This window comes from Amblyomma mixtum, chromosome 10, assembly GCF_055824585.1.
Source record: "Amblyomma mixtum isolate Tamu chromosome 10, ASM5582458v1, whole genome shotgun sequence".
Lineage (NCBI taxonomy): Eukaryota > Metazoa > Arthropoda > Arachnida > Ixodida > Ixodidae > Amblyomma > Amblyomma mixtum.
Window position 1 is genome coordinate 31,648,231 of NC_143021.1, and position 26,078 is coordinate 31,674,308.

Here is a 26,078-nt window from a genome sequence, read left to right on the forward strand (position 1 = left end):
CCAAATCACGTGATACATGACGTCACAGCACGTGACACCATGACGTCACGACAGTGGAGAAACGGGGCCCACCTCGCGCCGTCGCTGTGGTTGTGCGCCTCCAAATCACGTGATACATGACGTCACACCGCGTGACACGATGACGTCACGACAGTGGAGAAACGGGGGCCCACCTCGCGCCGTCGCTGTGGTTGTGCGCCTCCAAATTACGCGACACGATGATGCTTCGCATTCTCCAGGCTTAACCAAGTTAAGCCTCAGCCATTTTGTCTTTGCCGATGTCGAATCCTGCCCGGCGAAACACGAGTTTCATTTCCTCATAATAGGCGAGGACGGCCTAATGTGGAAGCTCAATTAGGGACAGCAGTAGTACCTGAACTTTGTTATTCCGCACGACGCTCGTGAAGGTCTTCAGAAAGTCTCTTTTAAATGGATCCCAGATCCTCAAGAGACTCTTCCGGTTATCGTGCCGGGTCCCGGTTGTATTTGGAGTGAAAGTTGACATGCCCGAGTTTCATTATACGCACCACGAATTGAGTGTTTCCTTTGGTCTCACTGGTTCAACCGTTCACTGAACTTTCCCTCTGCAGCCCTTGGAGGGAAGACGGTTTGAGACGGTAGGGAACACCGAACATGATGATTGAGGAGTGCAGTCCATCAGAGCCACTGCCGCACGGCTATCCGCCACTTTTATTACGGGCGCGCATGTGATGACAGTCAGGGATAATGTCATTGGGAAAATCTGGTGGTACTCGAAAACTGTTTATTGGGCAAAGTCGTACTCAGAAACAATTTAACGTCTCGGAGGCGGAGATGACAGCAACTGCACTCAGCGCATTCGAAGATTGCAACCACCGGCGCACTCGGCCAGGCTAAATTTATGGATGACGACGACCTTTCCTAGGTCCTACGACCTAGGCACACAAAGCATCTACGATTATCTCAAACATAGCAGTGAAACACTTCCGCGTGGCCACATTTCTGGGAGAGAAATTTGGGCACCTCTCGTGTCACAAAGGACTCTAATCAGGCCGCGTGTGGGCCGCTTAGGAGATGAACAAACAACAAAAGGCTCTACGGCAGTTCTAAAGGGTAAAGTGGAAATTCTATTGCCTACTTTTCTCCACATTGGCCAAAAGCAGCAGCCGAGATGCTTTTCACTGATGACTCTCACCAAGAAACCAGTGCTTGAAGGATATTTATGGTCACTGTTTAAGTGCCTGAGACATAGCCGTTAAATAAGCGCTTGAAAATCGCCATTGCCTATTAATGGTGCAAGAAGTGAACATATAGCTGATGACGATGCAAAGATTAAAACACAGGTGCCATGGTGAACGGCACCAGAGCGTCATGTATTTGTGCACGGAGTGGATATCGAAAGGAACACAGGCAGGTGACGGATAGCCTAGGAAAATGAGCTGAATTTTTGTAAACCACATAAATGTTTTACCCTTTTCGACACAAAAAACAAATCTTGGAACAGCAATTCTCAGCAAAGCTGAAGTGTTCTTCAACTGCAAAGTTTATTTATTTAGCCTCGCAGAAAACTTCTGCAGAAAGATTTACTTATGCACTTACCACTACGGAGTCGACATTCACGTCATGCTTCGCCGTTTCATAGAAGCGGTAGGTCTGTAAGAGTTGATATTATAGTAGTAAATGTTTTGTTGCGGATAAAATGGGGTGCATACAAGCCGCATGAACTTACGTTCTGTGCGAAAATGAATGCGTAACAATTTTGTGTAGATCCGCATTCTGTGAAGCCTTGCGCCGCTGCATCCATACTCTACAAAAGGACCGAAAACCGACAATCCCTCTGAAACCCTTTCTGTTCACTATCTGCAGACAAATATAAGTTCGAATTTTCTGTCTACTTCCTGTCGGGTTACTTTTATATCAACTGAGTTTTGATACATTTTATACGCATGTCCTTTTTACTGAACAGCCGCTCAAACGAATTTATGCTGCTAAATACTCAGGAGATTTAGAGCGCAGCTATTAGGCGCCCGTTTCTGCGTTTCGCGGCGTCGCCGTCGCCGTTGTTCGTTGTAACCAGGAGAGGGTTCAAGCGGAACCTCCTCCCCTCTTTAGCAAAAAACAACAACAAAAAAAAACAGCGTCGAGCGGACGGCTATCGCCGGCGCGCGATGTAAAACGGTGGAGAAGGAACCCCTGGAGAGCGACTAGACTTGAGTGTGTGGCTGCGCCTTCTCCCACCGGTCGCAGACGCGGCGCGCGGGGGGATTGCCCTCGATTGTTCTAGACAGTCCGAGCCGTTTGCAGGCGATGTTTACGGAGAGGGCATAGCCTTGCGTCCGCTAAGAGATGCCCTCACCTCTTCACTCGCGCGACGGCGGCGGCGCCAGGACAGAAAGTTCAGGATGCTCATTGAAGCCACTCCTGGCCTTTGACCAATGAGGACGCGCCCCCAGCGCGTGAAGGAGCAGGAGGCTGCACAACCGACTATGTGTGTATGTGCACGCCTGCCTTGGTGCGAAGAACAGACAGACGTGGAGCGAGCCTATAAAAGAACGGCGTTTACCGCCCGAGCCACCGTTTAAGGTTCAGTGTACAAATTGCGTTTTGTTTGTTTGGCTCTCTCTCTTGTGGTAATGCACTTTAAGTGCAATATTTCTTTTGTATTGTAATCTCTCTTAAGTGTAACTTTACTTTTAGTGGAGTGTTTCTTGAAGAAGAATTATGTCTGAAAAATAAAAAGCTGTCTGGAATTGTCATACATGTCTTGCGGGCATTCTTTGCCTCAATCTATCGAAAAGCTGGAAAACCTTATGAGCTGCGCTGAAATTTCGCATTAGGAAATAACGTAATCGTCGGCAGTTTTTTAGTCTAGAATTCTCGTGCTTGTTTTGTTTACTCACGTCACCAAGAGAGCTTTGTGTGTGCAGTAGGCTTACAAGTGATCCCCTGATGGACATTTAATGATCTGCACCTAATATGAAACACACAGCTTGGCCGAGGTCGCAGAGCCTCAGAGGCATACACGATCACTATTTAATATATGACTAAGTCTTTATGTGCAAGTTTCCATATGAGCGGGAGGAGCTGCAGTTTGCGCCGCACTTGTGATGTTGAAGTTCATCGCCCCCACAGAAGGTACCGAGGCAGAAGCCAAGCATCCTATTACGTGCGTCAGTAAACATGCTGTGCAAACTGACTTTGCTTTGTTGCTTTCTTCGTCGGACGAATGGTGAACGAAGACCTTGCCCTACAGGTTCAATGCCGGAACGCTGATGTTGTCTGCCTTGAATGCTCACTGCAGGCTGTGCTATCTGCGAAAGGTATCCGGAGGGGCAGAGCTGCAATGTTCCACGCGCCAGTTCCGGCCCGAGAAGAACCGTACCGCGCCTCGCAGCCATCGCCACATATCCTCCGTACAACTTTGTACGGTATCGCTGTGAACTGTGAGGATTTGCAACCATTGCGGTCATCCTGGGCACATTTCACGGTATTAGAGAGTTTTAGCAGGGCGGGTTCACTGTCCGCTCCGCTCGCAGTCTCCAGGGGAGCCGCAGCGGAGCGTCGCGCAAGAGTCGAGTGCTAGCGCTGCTTCTCCTCCGTGAGGAGACACACTTCGTTGCGCCTCCTAGTGGAGGTAAATGGGCTTGTCAGAAAATAGTTAAAAGTGAGGGTCTCTGATTAATGTGTGATTAAATAAATAATAGCTGTTTACGTTTGCTGTATGTTTTTTGGCAATAGTGGTGCTTTAGAGGGAAGTTTTCATATTGCGAAAAATTGAAGTCTCCAACTGAGAGCCAAGTCCACACCACGCAAGCCATCCCTCTCAGCGTGCGTGTGGACGCATTTGTAGCGTTGTCTGGAGGATGTGCTCATCCTCTATACGTGCGAGCGTCGATGGTGATCGATTTGCGTTCGCAAGTTATCCGACACCGCCTGCAACATGTTCGCCATTCCGAAAAGTGTCCTGCAAGACCTGCTCCTGTTGCAAAAAAAGTAGCGCTGGCGGCTGCCATGTTCAATGTTTACGTATGGTTCGGCTAGCGCAAGCCCAGAGGGCTTTGCGCGAGGCCCGCTCGTCGCGCCTCTCTGGGCTCCGCTTGGCTCGCGCGCTCCCGCCTGAGCGTTTCGCGCATGCGCAGTAGCTCTCCCGCTGGCGCGCCGAGCGCAGCGAGCGCACAAATCCGCGCAGCTAAAACTCTACCTTTCGCAGAACCGTCGGCAAGACCGTCACTGGCACCCGAGAACCTCAGCCCTGGAATCTACCTGTTGACCGACCGCTGTGACAGCCAGGCCTCTGTAACAACTCTCCCGTTTTCGACCGTAGCGCAGCGTAATAACATCGCTGCCGCACTCGTGATGTGTTGTCGGTTTAAATGAATGACAATTTAGCAATTACTCAGTCATATACACCAAAGCGGAGTCAAACGGTTACAGAGGTACGCTATCGAGCGTCCACAGGAAATTCTTAGTTGAAGACAAATTCATCCTGGTGTGAAATCGGGACCACCGTCACACCAGCGGAAGCACTCTACCAATGCAGCTAACAAGGATATACGGTAGGACAACAGCGAGTGCAATCGTGTGAAAATGCGAATGAGTGGTATGCAATGGCTCCGGATTAGCTTCTGTCCATCGCGACCAGTGCGGACGTTACTCAAGCACCATTCCTGAACATCGGTGTGAAAATTTAAATGGTTTAGAAATGACAGCTTCATTTATAAATAATTATTACTTCTTCGCTGCGCGCCGGCTTGCATACCGAAGGTTGCAAATGGCCGCTGGTATTCTAGGCTGCTTTGCCCCTTGTAAAAACAAACACGAAATCAGGGGACCCACTTTTAAGGCACCATTTTGGGATACTCTACAAACACCTTTCTGAGAGCTGTCCCCATCACCGCAAATACATGATTTGTTCCTTTGCCTTCCGCTCAGGCAACAGTCATACTGTTAATCTGGCTCCACTCACGTTCTCGATAAACTGAGCAGGCTGTTCATATTCACTGGAACAAGTGCAATTTCCGGCGAATTCACTCCATAATAAGTAGAACGCGGAATATTTGAATTTTCATTTTGAATTCTTATGTGGAACGTCAGGTCATTTATGTTACTGAAGCGAGCTAATGTGGAACACGAGGGTCATTGGAATTACTGCAAACCACTTCTAAATTACTGCGAAAAACTTTTAAATTCCCATCGTCCCTGGTCATGTTTACGAATGAAAATACTGTTCCTGTGCACAACCAGGTACTTTCCACTTCCGCGTTAACATCATTCATTTTTACTGTCATGAAGCCTTCTAATCGGTTACAGATAGAAGTCAATAAATTGATTTTTTTTCTAACGCTTTCATTGCGGAAGTTATTTTGTGGAGCTATCTCTTACGCTGTTATTCAGATTTTTATTCAAGACTGCGTAGCTGGAGTGCTATCCTTTTGTACGCGCTTAACTAAACGTTGGGTCTGTTTACATCTCTCGGAGAGCATTTGGCCTCTATATCGCTATGATTTTGAAGTTGCACTAAAGAGGATTCTGAGGTTGCCTTTTTAGCGCGGGAACTCTACATGCTCTAAGCAACCTTTGAAACTTAGAAACATTGTTCTGTGCGGCCGACTTTTCTATTAAATTGGATTAAATGTCCCAGCTACCGCGCTTATTTTTGAACTGACCTCTGATAGTAAGAAGGGTTAACCGGCGCGTAGAGTACCTTTCAGCTAGCCGCGTGGCGGCTAGCCACTGTGCATTGGCGGAGTCATACGAAGTAATGCGCGGAATGACCTGCGAAAGGAAAGAGTCCACCAGTATTTTTGTTTCCGTGGGCCTAGTTTGCAGTCGGTTGTCTGCGACTGAAACTATTCCCGGAAACCTAAAAAACAAAAGCGAAAACAAAGCTGTAACGCGACTGGCTGAAAGGCACTCAAACCGTTGGTTGACTCCTCCGACCATCGGATGTCACTCAAAAAAAAAAAAAGGCGGGAGCCATCACGTTTCATCCGATTTAATCGGGAATTCGTAGTTTCTAAGCATTCTCGGAGCGTGTAGGTCGAGTTCCCGCGGTAAAAAAGACGAATTCAGAATAATTTTTTGCGCTGCATTAATCATTTTCTCTGAGCGACATACAGATGTCTTGCCATTTTTCACAAACAAATTGTAGTGAGGCTACCTGCAGCTTCCCCGCTGCACATTACTCTGCAAACAGACGACAAGGGAGGGGGCACCGAGCAATACACCCTTCAAGACCTTTCAAGACGCTTCTCCTTATTGTGAGCAGATTCTGTAAAGGAACTGGCAGGTACTTATTCAATTCACTTGGTTTATCTCTGGCATGGACAACCAAGATTTCAAGCATGCCAAGCAAATTTATGTTTGAAATAAGTGCTAACATAAACGGGCCACCTGTTGATTACATTCAATTGCCTGACATACTTCTCTCCTAGAAAATGAAGCGAATGTAACCAGAACCGAACTACTTTGCCTTTAACCATTCGAAATAGCGCAACGTTGGCAGGGCAGAGCTTGAGTTATCATGCGAGAGATTAGTATGGTCATAATGGCGATAACTGTCCGGCTTCGTCGTCTGTGTGAAGCCTACACCTCCCAACAATGGCAGGTGTGATGTGGCCTTTGAGGGGAGTTCCTGCTCACCTCTTCCCACCTGGTATAGCATGAGCTAGAATGCAACACCGGTTATACTGAAACACCGCTTCTAGTGACACACGCGCAATTACAACTGGTTCAATAAGATTGTATTTTTTTGGATAAACTAGACTCTGTGTTCATTTCATTTTATTTTAATCAAATTTGTAGAATTGAGAAACGAATCCATATGAAATTCGTTTTTTTTTTGTCTGCGTTTATTTTTCCTTCTCTTGACTTTCATGGCATAACGCATTTCATGGGCTGCGGATTCATCGTCTTGTTCTGATAGTCTGTTAGATTTTGACGCGCAGACTGCCACTGCAAATGCAGTCTCTCTCGAAAATTGCTTGCAGTAATGCACATGCCTAAATAGAAACAGATGTTTAGTGAAGAGAAGCAGTTGAAGTAAAAAATGTGGCAGTGGTGAACAATCCTGTGTGGCCGTCTTACAATGTAACAAATTTTGACAAACGGTGAACGTTAACGCGTTTCAAGTTCTCTAATCTTCGTCGATGTTTGCCAAGTTGCGAACACTAGGCAATGCAGAATATTTACCAGCTCGCAGCAGCAAAATACATGAATGTGCCTTTATCCTGTCTATCAGGTGATATAAGAAGTACTGTCTTCTCGCTTCGCACATTACAAATTTTGTATTATTGCCTTTTTGAAAACAATATGACTTACTGTATAGAGTCCTGGGGTCTTACGTTTAACACTTAATCAAATAGCAAGTTTACAAGAAAGAGCCCTTCGTATAATAACACATAGTAAATGCACAGATAGATCCGCTCCGCTCTCTGGTGACCTAGACATTACACCTTTCTTTGCTATGCGGGATTTCAAACTAGCTTGCGTGGTTATACATATACTGAACCATAACATCCCACTCCCATCATCTGTTTTCCTATATCCGTCTCGTCCAACTAGAAAATTTTTCAGTTATCGTTTTAACCTTCCAGTTGTGAATAATGTGTACGGTAAAAGAACTATTGCCTATGCCAGTGCTAAAATTTGGAACCAACTGCCAGCTAACTTAAAAACAGGTCCATTCTCAATCGCCGAAATAAAGAAGTTTTTCGGAGCCAGCAATATTCGACTCCGCTATAAATCAGTGTTTTTTTTGGATGCATTCATTCTTTTATTTTTTTTTGTTTTTGTCCTTCTAACTATTGTATAATTTCGTGAGTATTTCGCTCTTATTTGTACATAACTGTCGCATAACTGCTGTATAATACTGAGTTGTCTCGCTATAATATTTTTTTGCACTTCCTGCATGGGCCCATGTCTAGCCGAGAAGGCAGAGGGCCCAGATGATTCGCATGTATTTTTTAATAACTGTTTGAATAAAACTGATTCTGATTTGATTTGACTGTTGTTTTGTGATGCAGTCAGCGCCTGAACGAGGAAAACGTTTGAGATCACTGCTGTGGTGGCCCGCATTGGAGGAATGCGAAAGCATTGACGCCTGCTCTCTTTCCTCTTTGCCCCTCTTTTTTTTTGGTCCTCACACCAACACATCACGCCACTGCTGACGTCACGGTGGTCCGAACCAAGGAGGCGCGCATGCACATTAGTCGTCTCCATGGCAGCGCCCTTGGCACGGAGGCGACACGGCGGGCGCGCTCTTTGCCGCCCACTGACGTCACCCTAACTTTACTCCTTGACATTCGACGTTACGTCATTCGCTCCATAGTAACTGCATTGATTCATCCCCACCGTGTTCCCAATTACATTAAAATTATGGTGATTAGTACACTGACTAAACATTTAATTCTCTTCTATTGATTAATCATCGATTAATTGATCGATGATTGATTGGTCGCTGATTCGTTGATCTGCACTCAATTACTTATGGTCTATTTAATCCATCTAACTAACAACGGCTCACTACTTAGATGCACAACCGTACCCACGATTTCTGTTTTTTGATCATTAATTAATTGATTGCATTTAAAATTACTCCAAGGCGGAATTCTAGCGGCCCGTGTACTGTGCGAAGTCAGTGCACGTTAAAGAACCGCAGGTGGTTGAAATTTCCAGAGCACTTCACTACGGCGTCCCTCATAGCCTGAGTCGCTTAGAGACGTTAAACCCCAATAAACCAAACCGAACCAAATTACTCCAATTATTCCCTTGTTTCACCTCAGTGCCTATTTGGGTTTTACTAATTTTGGTGCCACGCTGCGGCTCCGCCCATAATTGCTTATTTTTCAAATTTTCCGCCATGCTTTGCCCCAGCTCCGCCCCCTTTTCAAACATTTTTGGCTCTAATTATTTACTAATCATCCTATCGACATTATTCTTTTTGCGACATCATCCTCAAATCATTACAATCACTCGTTTGATGCTGGCTTTTCTGCGAACCTCACAACTGCTGCAGAAAACTTATGGTGACACGAACCCCGCCGACGTAGCCTAGAAATGCTTACGTATTAAACAGGGCACTTCTTTTGTAAAGGCTGATATGCATAGTCAGACTGCAGTGACATTTCAGAGTGGTGTGGGAGGTTGACCTTTTTATGAGCACATTCGGCTCGAAGAAAGAAGCGGCCCAAACCAAGGAATACTGAAGGCGGAGGCAGGGCCAGAGGTCTTTGTGCAAGTGCTGTGTGAAAACTACCTCTACTCCCTTTTAACACGGCGAGACTTCAGAATCACATCCCAGTTCTCAAATGAAATGCATTACTATTGTATAGTATGGACGGTATGCCTGCGGTGCCTTCTGTGTATCATTCACTGCGCTTTTACTCCAGATGTAGACAGATGTAGCTGGTAGCGTCAACTACGCTAACTTTCTGTCAAGTTGCGTACAAGTGAGATTTTCATCTCTTTAAAGCCTAATAATGCCTATGTTACACGTTTGCAAACTACTTATCTTTGCGGCACTTTGCACGTATGGACAGGTATCCTCCACTAGAGAGTTCAAGCCACTGCAGTTAAGCTAAACCAGTGAAAACTTCTATTAGCTGCCTTGTGAACAACATATTTGGGAGATGATTCTCCTAGGGCAATGCACAATAACAGTAAAAATAATATATTACAGAGGAAACACTTCCATACCCAGGCTAAAGTGCAGGTCTATCGCATTCAGGCTCCTTCCTACATTGTGAGACGTATGGTAATTGGTGAAGGCATGGAGGACTCAGAACAGAAACCTATTACTCCTGAAAGCGAATATGTTTTTTTTTTGCTTTCGGTGGTATGTTAGCAACGAAACGCTTTGAAGAAACAAATTAATCTGCGCCTCTTTTTGAGGGGTGTGAAACAAAATTTCTCGAAATGCCAGAAAAATTGCCCGAAACGCAATCAGTGATGAGCTCATTATTGCTGTTCGCTACGACTAGCATACAATATGAGCCCGAGTTACCCATTGTAAAGTGTAATGGAACTTTTTGTGTTGTTGTATAAGACGAGTTGGCCAAAAAGCTTTTAACTTGGGTCAAAATATCTATGCAGGGTTGATAACGGTATATCTTAAGGATCACTCCATGAATGTGAAACAGAACTCTTACGATGATTTTTAAAGGCACTTTCTAGAAGACAGCGGTGGTAACTAAGTTTTTGATTTACACTTTTATGTAAATTGTGTACGATGGTCTGAGGCTCGCCATATTGCATTTTGTAATGAAGCAGAACTAAGTGATGGCTAACTGCTTTATTTTATAGGATTTTAGTTCTGCCATTCGCGCGAGGAGTTATTTGGTCACGGCATATCGAGTTATTTGCTCATTTTACAGTTCGACTGCAGAGGAAGCATATGGGAGAATTATATTTTCCTTAGGTATAAATTTATTTTTTTTCACATTACCTTTAAAGGCCCTCCAGCGGAGAGTATTACAGTGTGTGTGTGTGTGGGGGGGTACTCTTCGAAAGCATCCATGCATCATTTGAGTGCTGAGACTCAAACTGTGTGAAAGATTTACGAAACTTATTTGCATAGCGTATTAGGTTTAAATTTTTTTTTTCACATTACCTTTAAAGGCCCTCCAGCGGAGAGTATTACAGTGTGTGTGTGTGTGTGGGGGGGGGGGGGGTATTATTCGACAGCATCCATGCATCATTTGAGTGCTGAGACTCAAACTGTGTGAAAGATTTACGAAACTTATTTGAGTAGCATAATTTCTCTCCCCACACATGCCCTGTGTGTTTTGCGTTTTTTGCTCAATAGTATTGCTGAGCTATCTTGTCCACATACTGTTCACAATCCACCTTGAATAAGGTGTTAGGGACTTCTAGGGTAACTCCGGCTAGAAAACACCGCATTATTCGGAGTGCCATTGCATTTAAGAACTACCCGAAACATAGTTCCAGACGCATATGTAAGTGACATCGTTAAAGCTTCATGTTTAAAATTGTTTTTCGAAGTCTAGTAATATGTAAACCACAGGCCCAGTTAATAGGTGCAAAATGAAAGTTGCTCAATGTATCCACAGGAATGAACCAAGCCAAATGTAAAAAGGGCCCTATTTGAAGTGTGCTTGAATAAAGCTGTCGAAGCATTGTGCCCAGAAATTACCAGCCTTTCTTCCGAGGCTGATCACCCGTTCTGTGGCGACAGATCACTCAGTGGTAGTTTTATTGTCGGCAGCAGAAGAGAGTACAAGGTACATTTTTGAACCACATCACTGGACACATATGTCCCCTTTTAATGCTAAATAATGTCTAGGCTATGCGGCGGGGTCGTGTCACCAAAACGTGTCCGCCACACTGGCCCGCAGCAATTCTGACGTTCTCAAAAAACGTGGCATCAAACTTGTGGTTGTAATCGAAAGAGGATGACGTGAGGACACTGCGCAAAAATTATGCGGATAGGTTGATTAATTAATTAGTATGAAAAATGGCGAAAAATGTCGATATAGTGCAGACGTCGATAAAGTGAGTGGGCGGGAGAACAGTTGCGGACGGTAAAATAGTGAAAAAGTAGGCAAAAGAATGTTTCAAATGAATTGAAATGTATATGATGAGTGATAATTAATCGAAAAAAGTTTCATTGGCCGAGAATAATTAGTTAATTAATTACCAGCAAAAACCATTGGACGGTTGAATAGCCTAGACGGGGATACGGTAAGGGGACGGGGAAGCAGCCGTGAAGCTAACTTTGAAAAACAAAAATGGTTGATTGAGATAAAAGAAGGTATAATCACAGCAAATAAATTGATCTTTAATTAAAGCATAAGATAGTTATGCTAATTAAGTAGTTAAACTAACTAACGACATGATAAAGAGAGGCAAAGAGAGGTGACGAGTGCCGAGAAGGCTTCAATGCTTTCGCATCCTCCCATTGTGGGTTGCCGCAGTGATCTGTATTTTTTTCGCGTATGGTAAGACGTAAAATGATGATACTGGTTTGTTGGTGCGTACATATCTCAGAAAAAAACTATAGGCATTCTGTAGATCAAGTATTCCTCTATTGCAAGCCAACAAACAAAGCAACCAGCAGTAACAACCATCCAGCAAAATGTGCTAAATGCACGATTAAGGTTTCTACGGGATATGTATATATATATATATATATATATATATATATATATATATATATATAGTCACGACCAGAGGAGCCGTGAAGGTAGGCGTCAGGAAGAACCCAAGACTGGGAGCCTTCTTTTAATTGTAGAGCCAGCTTCCACGACACCAAACAAAACAAGCGCGCCGCGAGAGTCCACCGCCGCTTCGTCGTCGTCTTCGATTCAGCGTGGAGGCCGCGCGGCGCGTTAGGCGCGTGGCATTATTCCCCCCCCGCGAAAGCAAACATCGTCTCGATGTGGAATGGGGTATGTACAGTGAGAGGAGGAGGAGCAAGAACAAGAAGAAAAGGGGTGAGGTGAACTATACAATGTGCGCTAGATGAGATGCGGCGAGAGTCAAGGTGACACGTGGGGTAAGGGGAAAAACGTAAGAAACACAGCATGAACACAGCGCTCAGTCACGCGAAAAGTACGGCTTTAAGCGCACTACATGCACAATTTCAGGCCTTTGACGCTGAGGGCCGACGATCACAGTTCCATGGGGGACAACTTCGTAGTTGACGCTGTTCAGGCGGCGGTATAAATACCTATTTATAAATTCTCCGCACAATCCCTTGCGGCGCACGGGTGTCCACACCCACACGTGGTCGCCGGGCTCGTAGTGCACGTCCCTGTGCCGAAGGTTATAGTGTGGGCATCGGCGGATTGCTGGTCCTTGATGTGCAAGCGGGCCAGCTGACGGGCCTGCTTTGCTTGTTCCACGAAGTGGCCTGCTTCAGGGGGGAGCTCTGCGTCGCCATACGGCAGCATGGCGTCTAGCATCATGCGGACCTCTCTGCCATACACGAGACGGAACGGGGTGAACTGGGTGGTTTCCTGCGTCGCGGTGTTATATGCGGAGGTGACGTACGGCAAGACCTCATCCCAGGTTTTGTGTTCAACGTCGACGTACATCGAGATCATGTCCGCCAATGTTTTGTTGAGCCGTTCTGTTAGACCATTGGTTTGGGGATGATACGCTGTTGTTGGTCGATGCGCAGCATGGCTAAGCGTTAAGACGTCTCGAAGGAGTCGGGCTGTGAACGCCTTGCCTTGGTCAGTAATGATGGCCGATGGGGCGCCGTGTCTAAGCACGATGTAGTGCATAAAGAAGTGGGCAACTTCGGCGGCAGTACCTCGAGCAAGGGCCTTTTTTTTAGCGTAGCGGGTCAAGTAGTCTTTGGCGACTACGATCCACTTGTGGCCGGACGACGAGAGAGGAAATGGCCCCAGAAGGTCCATGCCGACTTTGTCGAATGGTATTTGTGGTGGCTCGATGCACTGAAGCAGTCCAGGACGCTTGAGCGCGGGTTTTTTCCGCCGCTGGCATTGCCGGCATGTCCGGACATAACGCTTGACACTTGAAGTTAGGTTGGGCCAGTAATATTTCTTCCGGATTCGAGATAAGGTGCGTGTAACTCCAAGGTGGCCGGAAGTGGGTTCATCATGGCAGGCAAGGAGGACTTCATCCCGCAGATCAGACGGTATGACAAGCAGGTAAGTTGTCGGACTTGAAGTAGAGTTCTTTTTATAAAGCACCCCTCTCCGCAGGCAGAACGATGATAGTCCACGAGATAGGCATCGTGGTATTTCAGGGCGCCCGCCTTCGAGATGTTCGATGAGCAGACCCAGCTCGGCGTCGGCACGCTGTCTGGAAACGAGCTCAGACGTGCTGGCCGCTCCAAGAAAGCTATCTTCATTGGTGGTGCCTTCTGGAGGAGGTTCGACGGGAGCACGTGACAAGCTGTCAGCGTCGGTGTGCTTCCGGCCTGACTTGTAGGTGACGGTGAAATCGAATTCTTGCAGGCGTAGTGCCCAACGTGCTAGGCGGCCGCAAGGGTCCTTTAAATTTTTCAACCAGCACAGCGAGTGGTGAACTTCAACAGCGAGTGGTGGTCGGTGACGATACAAAACGATCTACCATACAGGTATGGGCGGAATTTAGCGGCGGCCCAGACTACCGCCAAACATTCTTTTTCCGTAGTAGAGTAGTTAAACTCAGCGCGCGACAGTGCGCGGCTGGCGTAGGCAATTACTTTGTCGACACCATTTTGCCGCTGTACTAGAACGGCGCCAAGACCGACGTTGCTCGCATCCGTGTGCACCTCCGCGTCAGCATCTTCGTCGAAATGTGCCAGGATGTGCGCCGATTGGAGTCGGCGTCGTAACTCGTCGAAGGCAGTCTGTTGTTCGTTGCCCCAGGAAAATGACGTGTCAACACGGGTTACGAGTGTCAGGGGGCTGGCGAGCTGGGTGAAGTTTCTAATGAAGCGGAGATAGTAGGAGCACAGGCCCAGGAAGCGTCGGACTGCTTTTTTGTGGGGGGGAACCGGAAAGGCAGCAACGGCAGCAAGCTTCTCTGGGTCAGCGCGGATTCCGTCAGCACTAATGGCGAGCCCGAGGAACTTCAATTCGGTGAACCCAAAGTGGCATTTTTCTGGTTTGAGGGAGAGGTTGGCGGATCGAACGGCTTCGAGGACAGTCCTGAGGCGGTGCAGATGTTCCGTGAACGTTGCGGAAAAAACGATGACATCAAGATAAACAAGACAGGTCTGCCACTTCAAACCGGTGAGAACGGTGTCCATCATTCTTTCGACCGTGGCAGGAGCACAGCAGAGCCCGAATGGGAGGAAACGAAATTCATACAGCCCGTCCGGTGTGATGAAGGCAGTTTTCTCACGGTCCCTCTCATCCACTTCTATCTGCCAATAACCACTTCTGAGGTCGACCGAAGAGAAGTACTTGGCTAGACGAAGTCGGTCGAGGGAGTCGTCGATACGCAGAAGCGGGTACATGTCTTTCTTGGTCACACTGTTCAGCTTCCTGTAGTCGACGCAGAACCGTAGTGTCCCGTCTTTCTTTTTCACGAGGACGACAGGAGACGACCACGGACTGCTTGACGGTTGGATGACGCCGTCTGTGAGCATCTCTTCAACCTGTGTTTGAATAGCATCTCTCTCACGAGGGGACACACGATAGGGCTGCTGGTGGATGGGTCGGGCTCCTTCATGCGTGATAATGCGGTGTTTAACTATCGATGTTTGGCGCACTTTAGACGACGACGTGAAACACGCACCAAAGTCCCGCAAGAGGTCCTGGTGTTGCCTCTTTTCAGTGGGTGGAAGGCCTGGATTTATGTCTACGTTGGTGACCGCTTCGGCGTCAGCTCCAGGTGCGTCCTCCACACAAGCAAAGCATTCGGCCACTTCCTGAACATGGTCGACGTAAGCGATGTCTGTGCCACGGAACAGATGTCGATGCTCATTGCAGAAGTTGGTGACAAGGACCTCTGTACAACCGTCATGAAGGGATCCAAGGCCCCGTGCCACCGCAACCCCCGTAGTGAGTACGAGGGAGACATTAGGCTCGACAACCCGGAGTCCCCTATGTGGGTCGTCGCAGGTAACTCTAGCGAGAATGCTGGCACGTGGTGGCACCGTAACGTTATCGTCGGCGACTCGCAGGGCGGACCGAGAACCCTGGTGCGCAGGTTCTTCTGTGGCCATTGCGGTAGGTAGGTAGGAAAGACTTTTATTGTTTTAGAAAGGTGCTAGTAGCGGACGAGAAAGAAGAGGTCCATCTTCCTTCTTCTCACAGGGTCGGTGCCCCTATTCCAGGGCTCCGCTGAGCTTCGCTGCTCGGTGGGCGTGATGGATCAGACCTTGTTGGCAACCCAGATCACCGCTGGAGAGCCGGCTCTCCCACTGTTCTGCACTCGGGTCTTTGCGAAAGCTGTCGTTCTTACTGCATTCCCACGTGATGTGGTACAACGATGGTTTGCTGCCACACCACGGGCAAGTGTCCCGATATTGCGTCGGGTAAATCTTGCTAAGGATATGCAGGTTTGGGAATGTTCCTGTCTGCAATCTTCGCCAATACACTGCCTCTAGTTGATTTAGATCAGGATGAGGCGGCGGATAGCGGATCCGCACCCCCTTATAGTAGTTGAGAATGTCTGAGTACGTAGGGCTGACTCGGTCGGGTAGATCGTCCGATTGGGAGGAAGCTCGGCTCGTATACCCTCGAGCTACCTCGTCGGCGCGTTCGTTCCCCGTTATGTCGGTGTGTCCTGGCACCCAGTAAATGCTATGTGTGACTTTTGGTGGGGTCGCGCTCTGGAGGAGCCGGAGCGCGGCGCGACCTATGCGGCCGTTCATGTAGTTACGGCACGCTTCTCTCGAATCTGCAAGGATGGTAAGGGACATGTTGCTTCGATAACCGGCTACCGCCGCTAGAGCTACGGCCAGCTCCTCTCCTTCGGTTACCGTGAAATCCCTCACTGAGGCGCTAGCTAATTCCTTTAAGTTCGAATCAATAACTACCGCCACTGTGCTGTTATGTGAGCTTCCTGTATACGGAGCCGCGTCCGTGTATACCGTTGTGGATTTTGTAGCTAGATTTTGTTGTACATACCTCGCCCGGGCTGCCCTACTGGCCGCATGCAAGTTGGGGTCCATGTTCCGGGGAAGGAAGCGAACCTTTAGCGTCTGGCGGATTGCGTCCGGTATGCTCGCAGTACGATTCTCGAATTCCGCAGTTCCGCCTAGCCCCAGTCGCCTAAGGAGTGAGCGCCCCGTAGGAGTCTGCTGGAGCCTAGCTAACTGCGTGACCAGTTGGGCTTCTTTGATCTCTTCGAGGGTGTTGTGAATTCCAAGAGCGAGTAGTTTTTCGTTGGAGGTGTTCATTGGTAGTTGCAGGGCTGTCTTGTAAGCTTTGCGGAGTATGGTATCTGTACTATCCACTTCTCCTTTGTTGAGGTTGAAGTACGGGAGGGCGTAACCCACGCGACTGACCACCAGGCTCTGAACCAGGCGCAGGGTATCCCCCTCTCGCATGCCGCTCCGCTTCTGCGACACGCGCGTGATCATTCTGGCGACGTGAGTGGTCGATTGCTTGAGAAGGCCGAGCGTACGGCCGCATCGCTGGTTGCTCTGCAGCCACATTCCCAAGACTTGTATCTTGTCTCGTTCGGGAATTAGCTGTCCTTCGAGGGAGACATTGAGGGACCCTTCCTTGTGTTTCCCTTTGTGGAATCGCAGGAGTTCTGATTTTTTGGTGGAGCAGGCGAGGCCTCGTGCACTGACATATTCTTCCACGCAGGTAGCCGCTGCTTGCAGTCGTTCTTCTTTCTGGCCGAGCGACCCAGTGGTAACCCAGACCGTGATGTCGTCAGCGTATATTGCGTGCTGTATGCCTTCGATCTTATCGAGTTGTCTCGCGAGGCCGATGATGGCCACGTTGAAAAGTAGTGGCGACATGACGGACCCTTGAGGTGTGCCTTTGTTGAGGGTCGAAAATTTAGCGCTGCGAAGGTCTCTGAGCCCAACCGTTGCAGTGCGGTTGGAGAGAAAGGCCTTCACGTAGCTGTGAATCTTCTCGCCGCAGTGGAGGTTGTCTAGTCCTTCCATTACAGCCGTGTCGCTAACGTTGTCAAAGGCTCCTTTGATGTCGAGGGCCATAACCGCGTTCTCGCCTACGCTCGGGACGTTGGTGATGACTTCCTCTTTGAGTTGTAAGAGGACGTCCTGGGTGGAGAGGTGGGCTCGGAAGCCGAACATACTGTGGGGGTACAGGCCTTCGTCTTCCATGTAGCTTTGGAGCCTCCGAGTAACGACTCGCTCGTAGAGCTTGCCTAGGCAGGAGGTGAGTGAGATAGGTCGGAGATTTTCGATCTGGAGTTTCTTACCCGGTTTGGGGATCATTACGACCTCTGCATGCTTCCACTCTTCACGTACCGTTCCTGCGGCCCAGTGCCCGTTGAGGAAGGTGGTCAGTTGGTCGACCGCTATTCGCAGAGGTTGCGTATGAGTGCGTTCTGGATCTTGTCTGCTCCCGCCGCAGTGTTGCGCGTGCATGCCTTTATGGCAACGAGCACTTCTTCCCTGGTGATCGGCCTGTCTAAGTGGGTGTTCGGTTTCCCCAGGTATGGTTTCGCGTATGCCGCAGGCAAGGTCGTGCCGTAGCATTTCTCTTTGGCCTTATCTAGCAGTTCCTCTTCCGTACCCTCGAGGGTGTGGACGAGTCTGCGGATAGCTTTCCCGCTTTCGGCCCTGGTTTGGGTAGGGTCGAGGAGGGTCTTGAGTATACGCCACGTTTTGGCCGTGCTGAGGGTGCCGTCCAGCGAGCTACTGAACTGCTGCCAGCTCTGCCTGGCCAGTTGGGTCGCGTACTCCTCCGCTATCTTGGTGACTTCTGCGATCTTGAGCTTGAGCATCCTGTTAAAGCGCTGCTTCTTCCAGCGCTTGGTGAGTCCTCGACGTGCCTCCCATAGCCTGATGAGCCGAGGGTCCACCTGTGGCGTTTGCTCGGTGCGATCCACTTCCGGAGTGTACCGCTTCTGGATGTCTTTAAGTTGTTGACACCAATCATCTATGGAAGTAATCCCCCCTTCCAGGTCCGCGCAAGCCTTGCGGAAAGCCGGCCAGTTGGTGATCTTGGCCGTGCCGAGCTTGCGCTTGATGTTGGTGGCTGCTATCGTGGTCTTCAGGATATAGTGGTCACTGCCTAGATTCTCCAGCAGATTCTCCCACGTTGCGTGCTTCACTCCCCTGACAAACGTTAAGTCCGGACACGTATCCGGGCAGATCGAAGTGCCAAGGCGCGTGGGATGAAGTTCGTCTGTTAAGAGGGTACATTGGATCGCTTCCGCCGCGTCCTCGACCTGTATACCTTTGTGATTATTAGTGGGGTATCCCCATTGCTGTCCGCGAGCGTTGAAGTCGCCTACAATGAGCAACGAGTTGCTTTTCGCAAGTTTGCTGGCCCCTAGAAAGAGTGAATCAAAATTCGCGTCCCGCTGGCGAGGCGGGCTATAGAGGTTTACGAGAAACACACTCTTTTCCTTACGCTTCTTTTTGGAAATAATTTCCGTCACTAAGTGTTTAATTTTGGTGTTGGGAATTGGGTCATGGGCTATGGCTACCAACTTTTTGCTGACCAAGGTTGCTGTGCGTCCGCTATCGTAGCACGTATATCCCCTGAGTGACGGTGTCGTGTTAGTTTCCTGTAAAGCTATTATATCGGGTGTGGAGCCTTGCGTATATAAAAACTGCATTAGGAGTCCCTGCTTTTGGCGGTACCCCCTGCAGTTCCATTGCCAGATTTCTAGTGGAGTTTGTTTAGCCATGGTTTTGGGCACTGTTCTGATTGGAGCCTTCAGTTCCGAAACGGCGCTCGTGTATGAGCCTGTCCCGGGCCTCGTTTGTTATTCGTTGCGTAGTTTGACTTTTGACGTGGTTGCGGAAACTTTGGTCCTGCAACGCAACTTTTTGCTGTAGTAATGTGACGTTCTGTTCTGACACGTTGAGTTTGACCTGCATGGCATCTAATCTTGCATGAGTTTGGCGGAACTGTCCTTCGGTGCGAATCATGAAATCCCATGCGCTGCATAAAAGCTCTTAATTCTTCGGGGTTCACTGCTAACGGGGTTGGAGATCGTTGCACTTCGGCCGCCGGGGTCGGGGGCCGCGGTACGTGCCCTGTTCTCTGAGCCTGCATCTCTTTAATGAGGTCATCGATTTTTTTTCGGAGATGTGCATTCTCCTCTCTTAGAGCTTTAATTTCTTTTGAGTGACGCGTAATATTATCCTGATCCAAGTGCGGAATCAGTGGGTTTGGAGAGCCCGCTCCCCAGCTCACCTTCACGCCGCCCTTCTTCTGTTGTTTCCGCGGCGGCTGCTGTTGCTGCTGCTTCTGCTTGGCCGTTGACCGGTTGAGCGGCGGGAAAGAGACATCCCTGGATCGGCTCTGGCTGCGATCTCGCACGGTGCTACGGCCTCGGCTCGAGGAGCGGCCATGGTCCCGCTGCGAGCTAAGCCACCTGAATCGGCGCTCTCGACTCAGGTGCGGGTTCCGCTGCTGCTGCTGCGGTTGCTGCTGCTGCGGCAGTAGTTGTTGCTGCTGCTGCTGCTGCTGCCATTGTTGTATCCGGGACTGCCGGCCGCCGGTCGTGCTGCCCCAGAGCTCGTCAGTAGCCTTGAGGCGTCGACGGCACTCCCTGGTGACGTGGTCGCCTTCGCACACCATGCATTTGGCCTTGCACGGGTGGCCTTCTGGTGGGTCGTGTGTGCCGCACGTCCTGCAGAGCTTGGTGTTCGGCGTTGGACAGACGTCCGAACGATGGCCTTGCTCTCCGCACGCGTAGCAGATCTGCCTCGTAGGACGATATGGGTAGGTCTTGAATTCTCCGGAGCGGTAGATGACCCACTGCGGGATATACAGGTCGTCGAACGTGATGAGCGCCGTTTCCAACTTGCCCAGCATTCTCGCTTCCAGGATCTTCACACCTTGGGATCGAAGCCGCAGCCTCGATTTCAGTAGGGGCGGTGATTGCCCCGGCATGACGCCGTGGATTACCGCACGCTTCAGGTCGTCCGGTAGGGCTGGATAGGTGTTGGTTGCATAGGTCTGGTCATTGATCGTGAGCTTTTCGATCTTCCTGAGCACGTCGCCGATGTCCAGGTCGGGCGTGCTCGCAATCATGATGTTCGATCCGGGCCGGAGTCTCATGATGATGTCTTCTTCCTTGATCTTTCCTCCGCTGGCTGCGACGAGGGCTTGCGTTGCCTGGTCGACACGGATTTCGCTGATTTTTAGGCCTCCCTTGGGGCGATAAATGATCTTGATATCAACCTTCGGTAGCGGCGGCGCACGTGGCCTTATCTGCCGCTGCGCTCCCGCCAGATGGGGTTTTAATGTAAAGCGTGGCACGCCACTCGCTTGCGTCTCTGCTCCGCCAGCTGCGGCTGTCGGCGCTATCTTGTTGCTTGCTTCTTCCCGGGGATCGCCTGGCCCCTTCGAGCCTTTCTTCGAGCCTTTCCTTTTTAGGCGCCGTTTGTAAGAAACAAGCTCCCAACGATCCATGTCTTCGTCTTGCAGTGGGTCGATGTCGGCCCCGTCGTCCCGCTGCGGTGGCGAGGTCTCCATGGCCTCGGTCATTGCGTCCCCGAGTCCGGGGCTCGCATTGACCGGCGGCGCGGCAGGAGATTCGTCCGTACCTTCAATATTCGCCGAACCTTGGGCCGAGGTCCGGGTAGGTTCATTCATGATAGGGTCGTCTGCGTCCCGGGGTTCCATGCTGGCCGATGTCTAGACACGCAAGCACCGCACGGGGCCGCCCCGGGAGCGCGCTAGGCTTACGCTAGGCTCAGCGCTCCCGGCCGCAGGTGGCCACTAAAAAGTCCGATAAAAGTCCAAAAAATAGTCCTACCGGCTGAAGAGTGGTGTCGCCGTGGTCCAGGTGACGTTATCTGTCGATGTAGCCGAAAAGTTTCGGTGGCCCGCGTGAAAATTGGGTCGGAATCTTCGAAAAGACACGGAGCCGATGTGGAGTGCGTCCGTCCACATGCGAACGCCCGCGTTCCCCCCCATTGCGGTAGAAAACGTCACCAAGCGGTTCGGAGGTCTATGATAGCACCGTGCTCGCGAACAAAGTCGATGCCAAGGATGACATCGCGAGAACATTCGCGGAGAACGATAAAAGTGGCAACGAATGTGCAGCCTCGAACCGTAACCCGGGCCGCACACATGACGAGTGGTTTGACAAGATGTCCGCCTGCCGTGCGTATGTCGGGGCCGTCCCAGGGTGTCGTCACTTTTTTCAGGGCCGTCGCAAGCCGTCCGCTAAGGATAGAGTAATCTGCGCCCGTATCGACCAACGCGCTGACCTCCTTTGTGTCGACGAGAACATTGATATCCAAGGAGACCCTGCATTCAGCACGGCCCGTCGATGGCTGTTGTGGAGGACTCAGTCGGTGCGGCGGCGGAACCTGGTCGGCGACTGGGGTTGCGCTGTCGGAGCGATTCAAGCGGCGCGTTGGGGGAAACTCTTCGGCAATGCGGCGTTCGGCGTCGGGGTGATTGGGTCGGTGCGGCGGCGGAAGCGGGTCGGCGATCGGGGTTGCGGCATCGCGGCGATACGAAAGGCGCGTCGGGGAAAACTTTGCAGCGATGCGGCGTGCGACGTCGGGGCGATTCAGTTGCTGCGGCGGTGGAAGCTTTGCGTCGGAACGGCGTTCGGCGGCCTCGCCTCCAAAGACCGCCGGAGCGAGTTTTCCCGACGAGGGCTCGAGGAACCACGTTGTCCTGGGGCGAAACGGGACCCAGATGGCGAAGACCGGCGTGGAGAGGGCGATCGCGACTCGCGGCGCGGAGGAGACGGTGAACTACGCTGGCGGGTGACATACTCAGCAATGTCTTGAGGGCGCTCTCCAGGGCGTGGACGGGGGCTGTCAATAGAAAAACCGCGTAGGCCCATTTCGCGATAGGGGCACCGCCGGTAGAGATGGCCGGCCTCACCACAGTGGTAGAAGCGCGGGCGTTGATCCGGAGTCCGCCAGAGGTCAGTCTTCCGCGGTGCCGTGCGCCGATCCGCCCAGTAAGGAGTCGGCTGGGCAGAGTGCACCGCGACCAATGGTGCGGTGTAAGGCGAAGGCCCAGGAGGTGGGGCCGCGCGGCGCACGAAGTCCGCGTACGTGACTGGCTGGACAGGAGTCGGGTACGGCGCAGGATCGTATGGGGTTAGTTGCGGCGCCGGCACAGCTGCAGCGTCTTGTGCCCTGAGTGCCTGCCGGACTTCCTCGCGGAAGTCCGGCAGGCGTCGGACTTCCTTGGACTTCCTCGCCCTGGGGACTCTGGGCAGTGGCGGCAGTACAGGCGGAGCACGTCCTAAAAGGCTACCCTCTGTATTACAGATCTGCCGATAGCCAGGAGAGAAGGTCGGAGACGGCTTATCACCGGACTACGCGTATCCACCGCCAGTCATCACCACCTGCTGTCAGCCCTGTGCAGCTAAGTTGGAGCGTCATCGCAGCTTGAAGCACGTGACTTTCGAGCAGCGCAGCCCCGGACCGCTATAAAAGAAGGAACCAGCGGCGTTCTCGGCACTCTGGGCAGTGGCGGCAGTACAGGCGGAGCACGTCCTAAAAGGCTACCCTCTGTATTACAGGTCTGTGGCCACATCATTTCTTGGAATCATTTGCGATTACCTTTGTTCACGTGCTGCCGCCGCATTGCCCTTCTTTGTAGCGAAGAATGAGTGGAGATGAGGATGATTGCTGCTTTGAGTGTGGTTTGCCGATTGGTGACGATGCCTACATAACCTGCAGAGAATGTTCTCATTCCTATCACTCGGGAAACTGCGCTGGTATCTCTGAGAAAACTTTGAAATCAAAAGGTGAAGCAACTCGAAGGCAGTGGCGTTGTCCGCAATGCCGAGGAGATAAACAAAAAACCGCAGCCGATAACATGAACATCGTTGCGATAGCCGAGCTGCAAGCCGACGTAAAGAGCATGAAAGACACAGTCAGTGCATTCGAGAAAAGCATGCAGTTGCTATCTGATAAGTACGACACAGTGTTGGCTAGAATGGCACAACAAGAAAAAGACATGAAGGTAGTCCAAGAGCGAGTTGAAACACTTGAAAAGAAGGAGACAAGTGAAGAAATAAAAAGTATAAAGAAAGACGTCGATGAACTGGAATGGCAAAACAGAAAGCTGAATCTCGAGATTCATGGCATACAGAAGACAGAACACGAAGATCTTCGTCTTAAAGTTAACACACTTGCTGCCTCGCTTGGCCTTCCCGAACTGAAAGACAGTGATGTCGTTGCAATGCACCGTCTGCCCTCAAAAGCGGATAAAACCCCAGGGGTAATTGTTCGCTTCGCCCAGCAATCTCTGAGGGAACAGTGGTTTGAAAAACGCAAGCAACTAAAGGATGAGAATTCATCGACGTACATTCAGGCAAACCTAACCAAACAAACACGTTCACTACTGTGGCTGACGAAGCAATGGGCGAAAGAAAAAAACTTCAAATTTGTTTGGCACAGCAGCGGCAAAATTCTTGTCAGGGGTATCGAAGGAGACTCGGCTCTGGTTGTGAGGTCAAAGGACGATTTGACAGCTATTGCTTAGGAGACAAAAACTTCGGCAGACTGCGGTCTTTCTTTCATGTATACTATTCCTAGCGACTTAAGTAAGCACCTCGGAAAAGAATATTTATCCGGCATCAAATTTATTTATATAAATGCACAATCAGCAAAAAATAAGCATGTACCATTACAAGTACTTTTTGGCCAGCTCGGCTTTCATTTTGATGTGATCATGCTCAGCGAAACATGGTATACAGACGAAGATGTTTTTACTCTGCCAGGCTACAACGTTTTCTACCTAAATCGTCCAACGCGGCGTGGAGGCGGTGTATCATTATTAGTGAAAAACACATACAGATGCGACATTATCGAAGCCCTCACGCGTAGTGACACCGACTGTGAAGTACTCTGTTTATTTGAACGGTTATCTTGTCTCGGTAGTTTACCGTCCTCCAAGCTCTAGTATTCCTAACTTCCTCAAGCACCTTGAGTATATTTTTGAGTACAGCAGAAGTAATAAATTAAATGTAGTCTGTGGCGGTGATATTAATATAGATATGCTCGTAGATTCATCAATGGCAAATGAAACAAAATGGCTTTTCGAAAGTTTCGGCCTAATGAACGCTATTAGTATACCTACGAGGGTAACTGCTGAATCTGCAACATTAATTGATATCTTTCTTACTAGCTCAACCATCGCAAATACAAAAGCTGGAGTATTGTCCTGTGATCTCAGTGACCACCTTACAATATTCATGGCTATTCTGGATCACTGTGATGAATCTCAATCTCCAATGTTCGTGCAAAGTATTTCACCTCAAAAGCTCGAAAGTTTTCGGGTGGAAATATTAAACTTGTCCTGGAGTAATGTATTTAGCACGGATGATCCTAATGATTCCTTTGACAGATTTCTTTCACTATTCACAGCAATATACGCAAAGCATTTTCTGAAGAAAGAATAGAAAAAGTCACGAAAAATTAGAAAGCCGTGGATTAATAAAGATCTTGTGAAGAAAATTAAAGTTAAGTACTCTATGTGCGCTAAATTTCTTACAGAGCGTGATCCTGAGCAATTAAAAGAATTCAAACAGTACCGTAATCGACTTAACAAGGAAATTAAGCGTGCCAGGACAGAATACTTTAATAATCTATTTATGACAGGTTCGGACTCAGCAGCAACACGGAAAAAGATAAATACACTCTTCGGAACCGGGAAGTCCCAAATTCCAGTCACTGAGCTAAATATTGATGGAAAAATTGTAACTGGAAGGGAACTGGCAAGTACTTTCAATGACTACTTAGTCAATCTGCCTTTTTCATTAATCGTTGATGACAATGCACACTACGTGACTAATAAGTGTGCGCAATCAATTTTCTTAAACCCTGTAATAGAATCTGAGGTTCAAACAGTAACTTTGAAACTAAAAAACACAACTTCTCTTGATGTTATTGATATCCAAGTTCGACCAGTGAAATTTGTCGCGGACATTATTGCCAGACCTTTAACTTATATCTTTAATCTTTGTTTTAATTCTGGCGTTTTTCCTCGTGAGTTACAGATTTCTAGAGTCAATATCCTTTATAAGAAAGGTGATAAGAACAACCTAGACAACTACCGGCCTATTTCAATATTACCTATTTTCTCAAAGGTTTTAGAGAGTCTTCTTCTTTCTCGCTTTGCGTCATTTACAGACAAACACAGTTTATTATCCGACTCGCAATTTGGATTTAGAAAACATCGCTCAACTGAACTTGCCCTATTAAATCAAAAAGAATACATTCTAGAAAATTTTGAACAAAATAACTCTGTGTTAGGAATATTTGTGGATTTCAGTAAGGCCTTTGATTCCTTAAATCGCAACTTACTTTTGAAAAAGTAAGAATTTTATAGTATACGTGGTGTCGCACTTAATATGATGGAGTCTTACTTTGAGAACCGTAAACAGTACGTATCTCTAAATAACTGGGTTTCATCGACTAAAACAACATCATTCGGTGTACCACAAGGCAGTATTTTGGGGCCTTTTCTTTTTAACATTTTCATAAATGATATCACACAAATTGATCAGTCTGTAAGGTATATAATCTA

The 26,078-nt window shown here is 49.0% G+C and overlaps 1 protein-coding gene across 1 annotated transcript in view; it reads right to left on the minus strand.

Moving 5' to 3' along the window:
- LOC149325536 (uncharacterized) overlaps positions 1-26,078 on the minus strand; it is a 150,931-nt gene that overhangs the window by 21,810 nt on the left and 103,043 nt on the right. Inside the window, exon 6 of the mRNA XM_089564327.1 lies at positions 1,579-1,632. Coding sequence (XP_089420453.1) covers positions 1,579-1,632 — 54 coding nt within the window. The remainder of the gene's footprint in view (positions 1-1,578; positions 1,633-26,078) is intronic.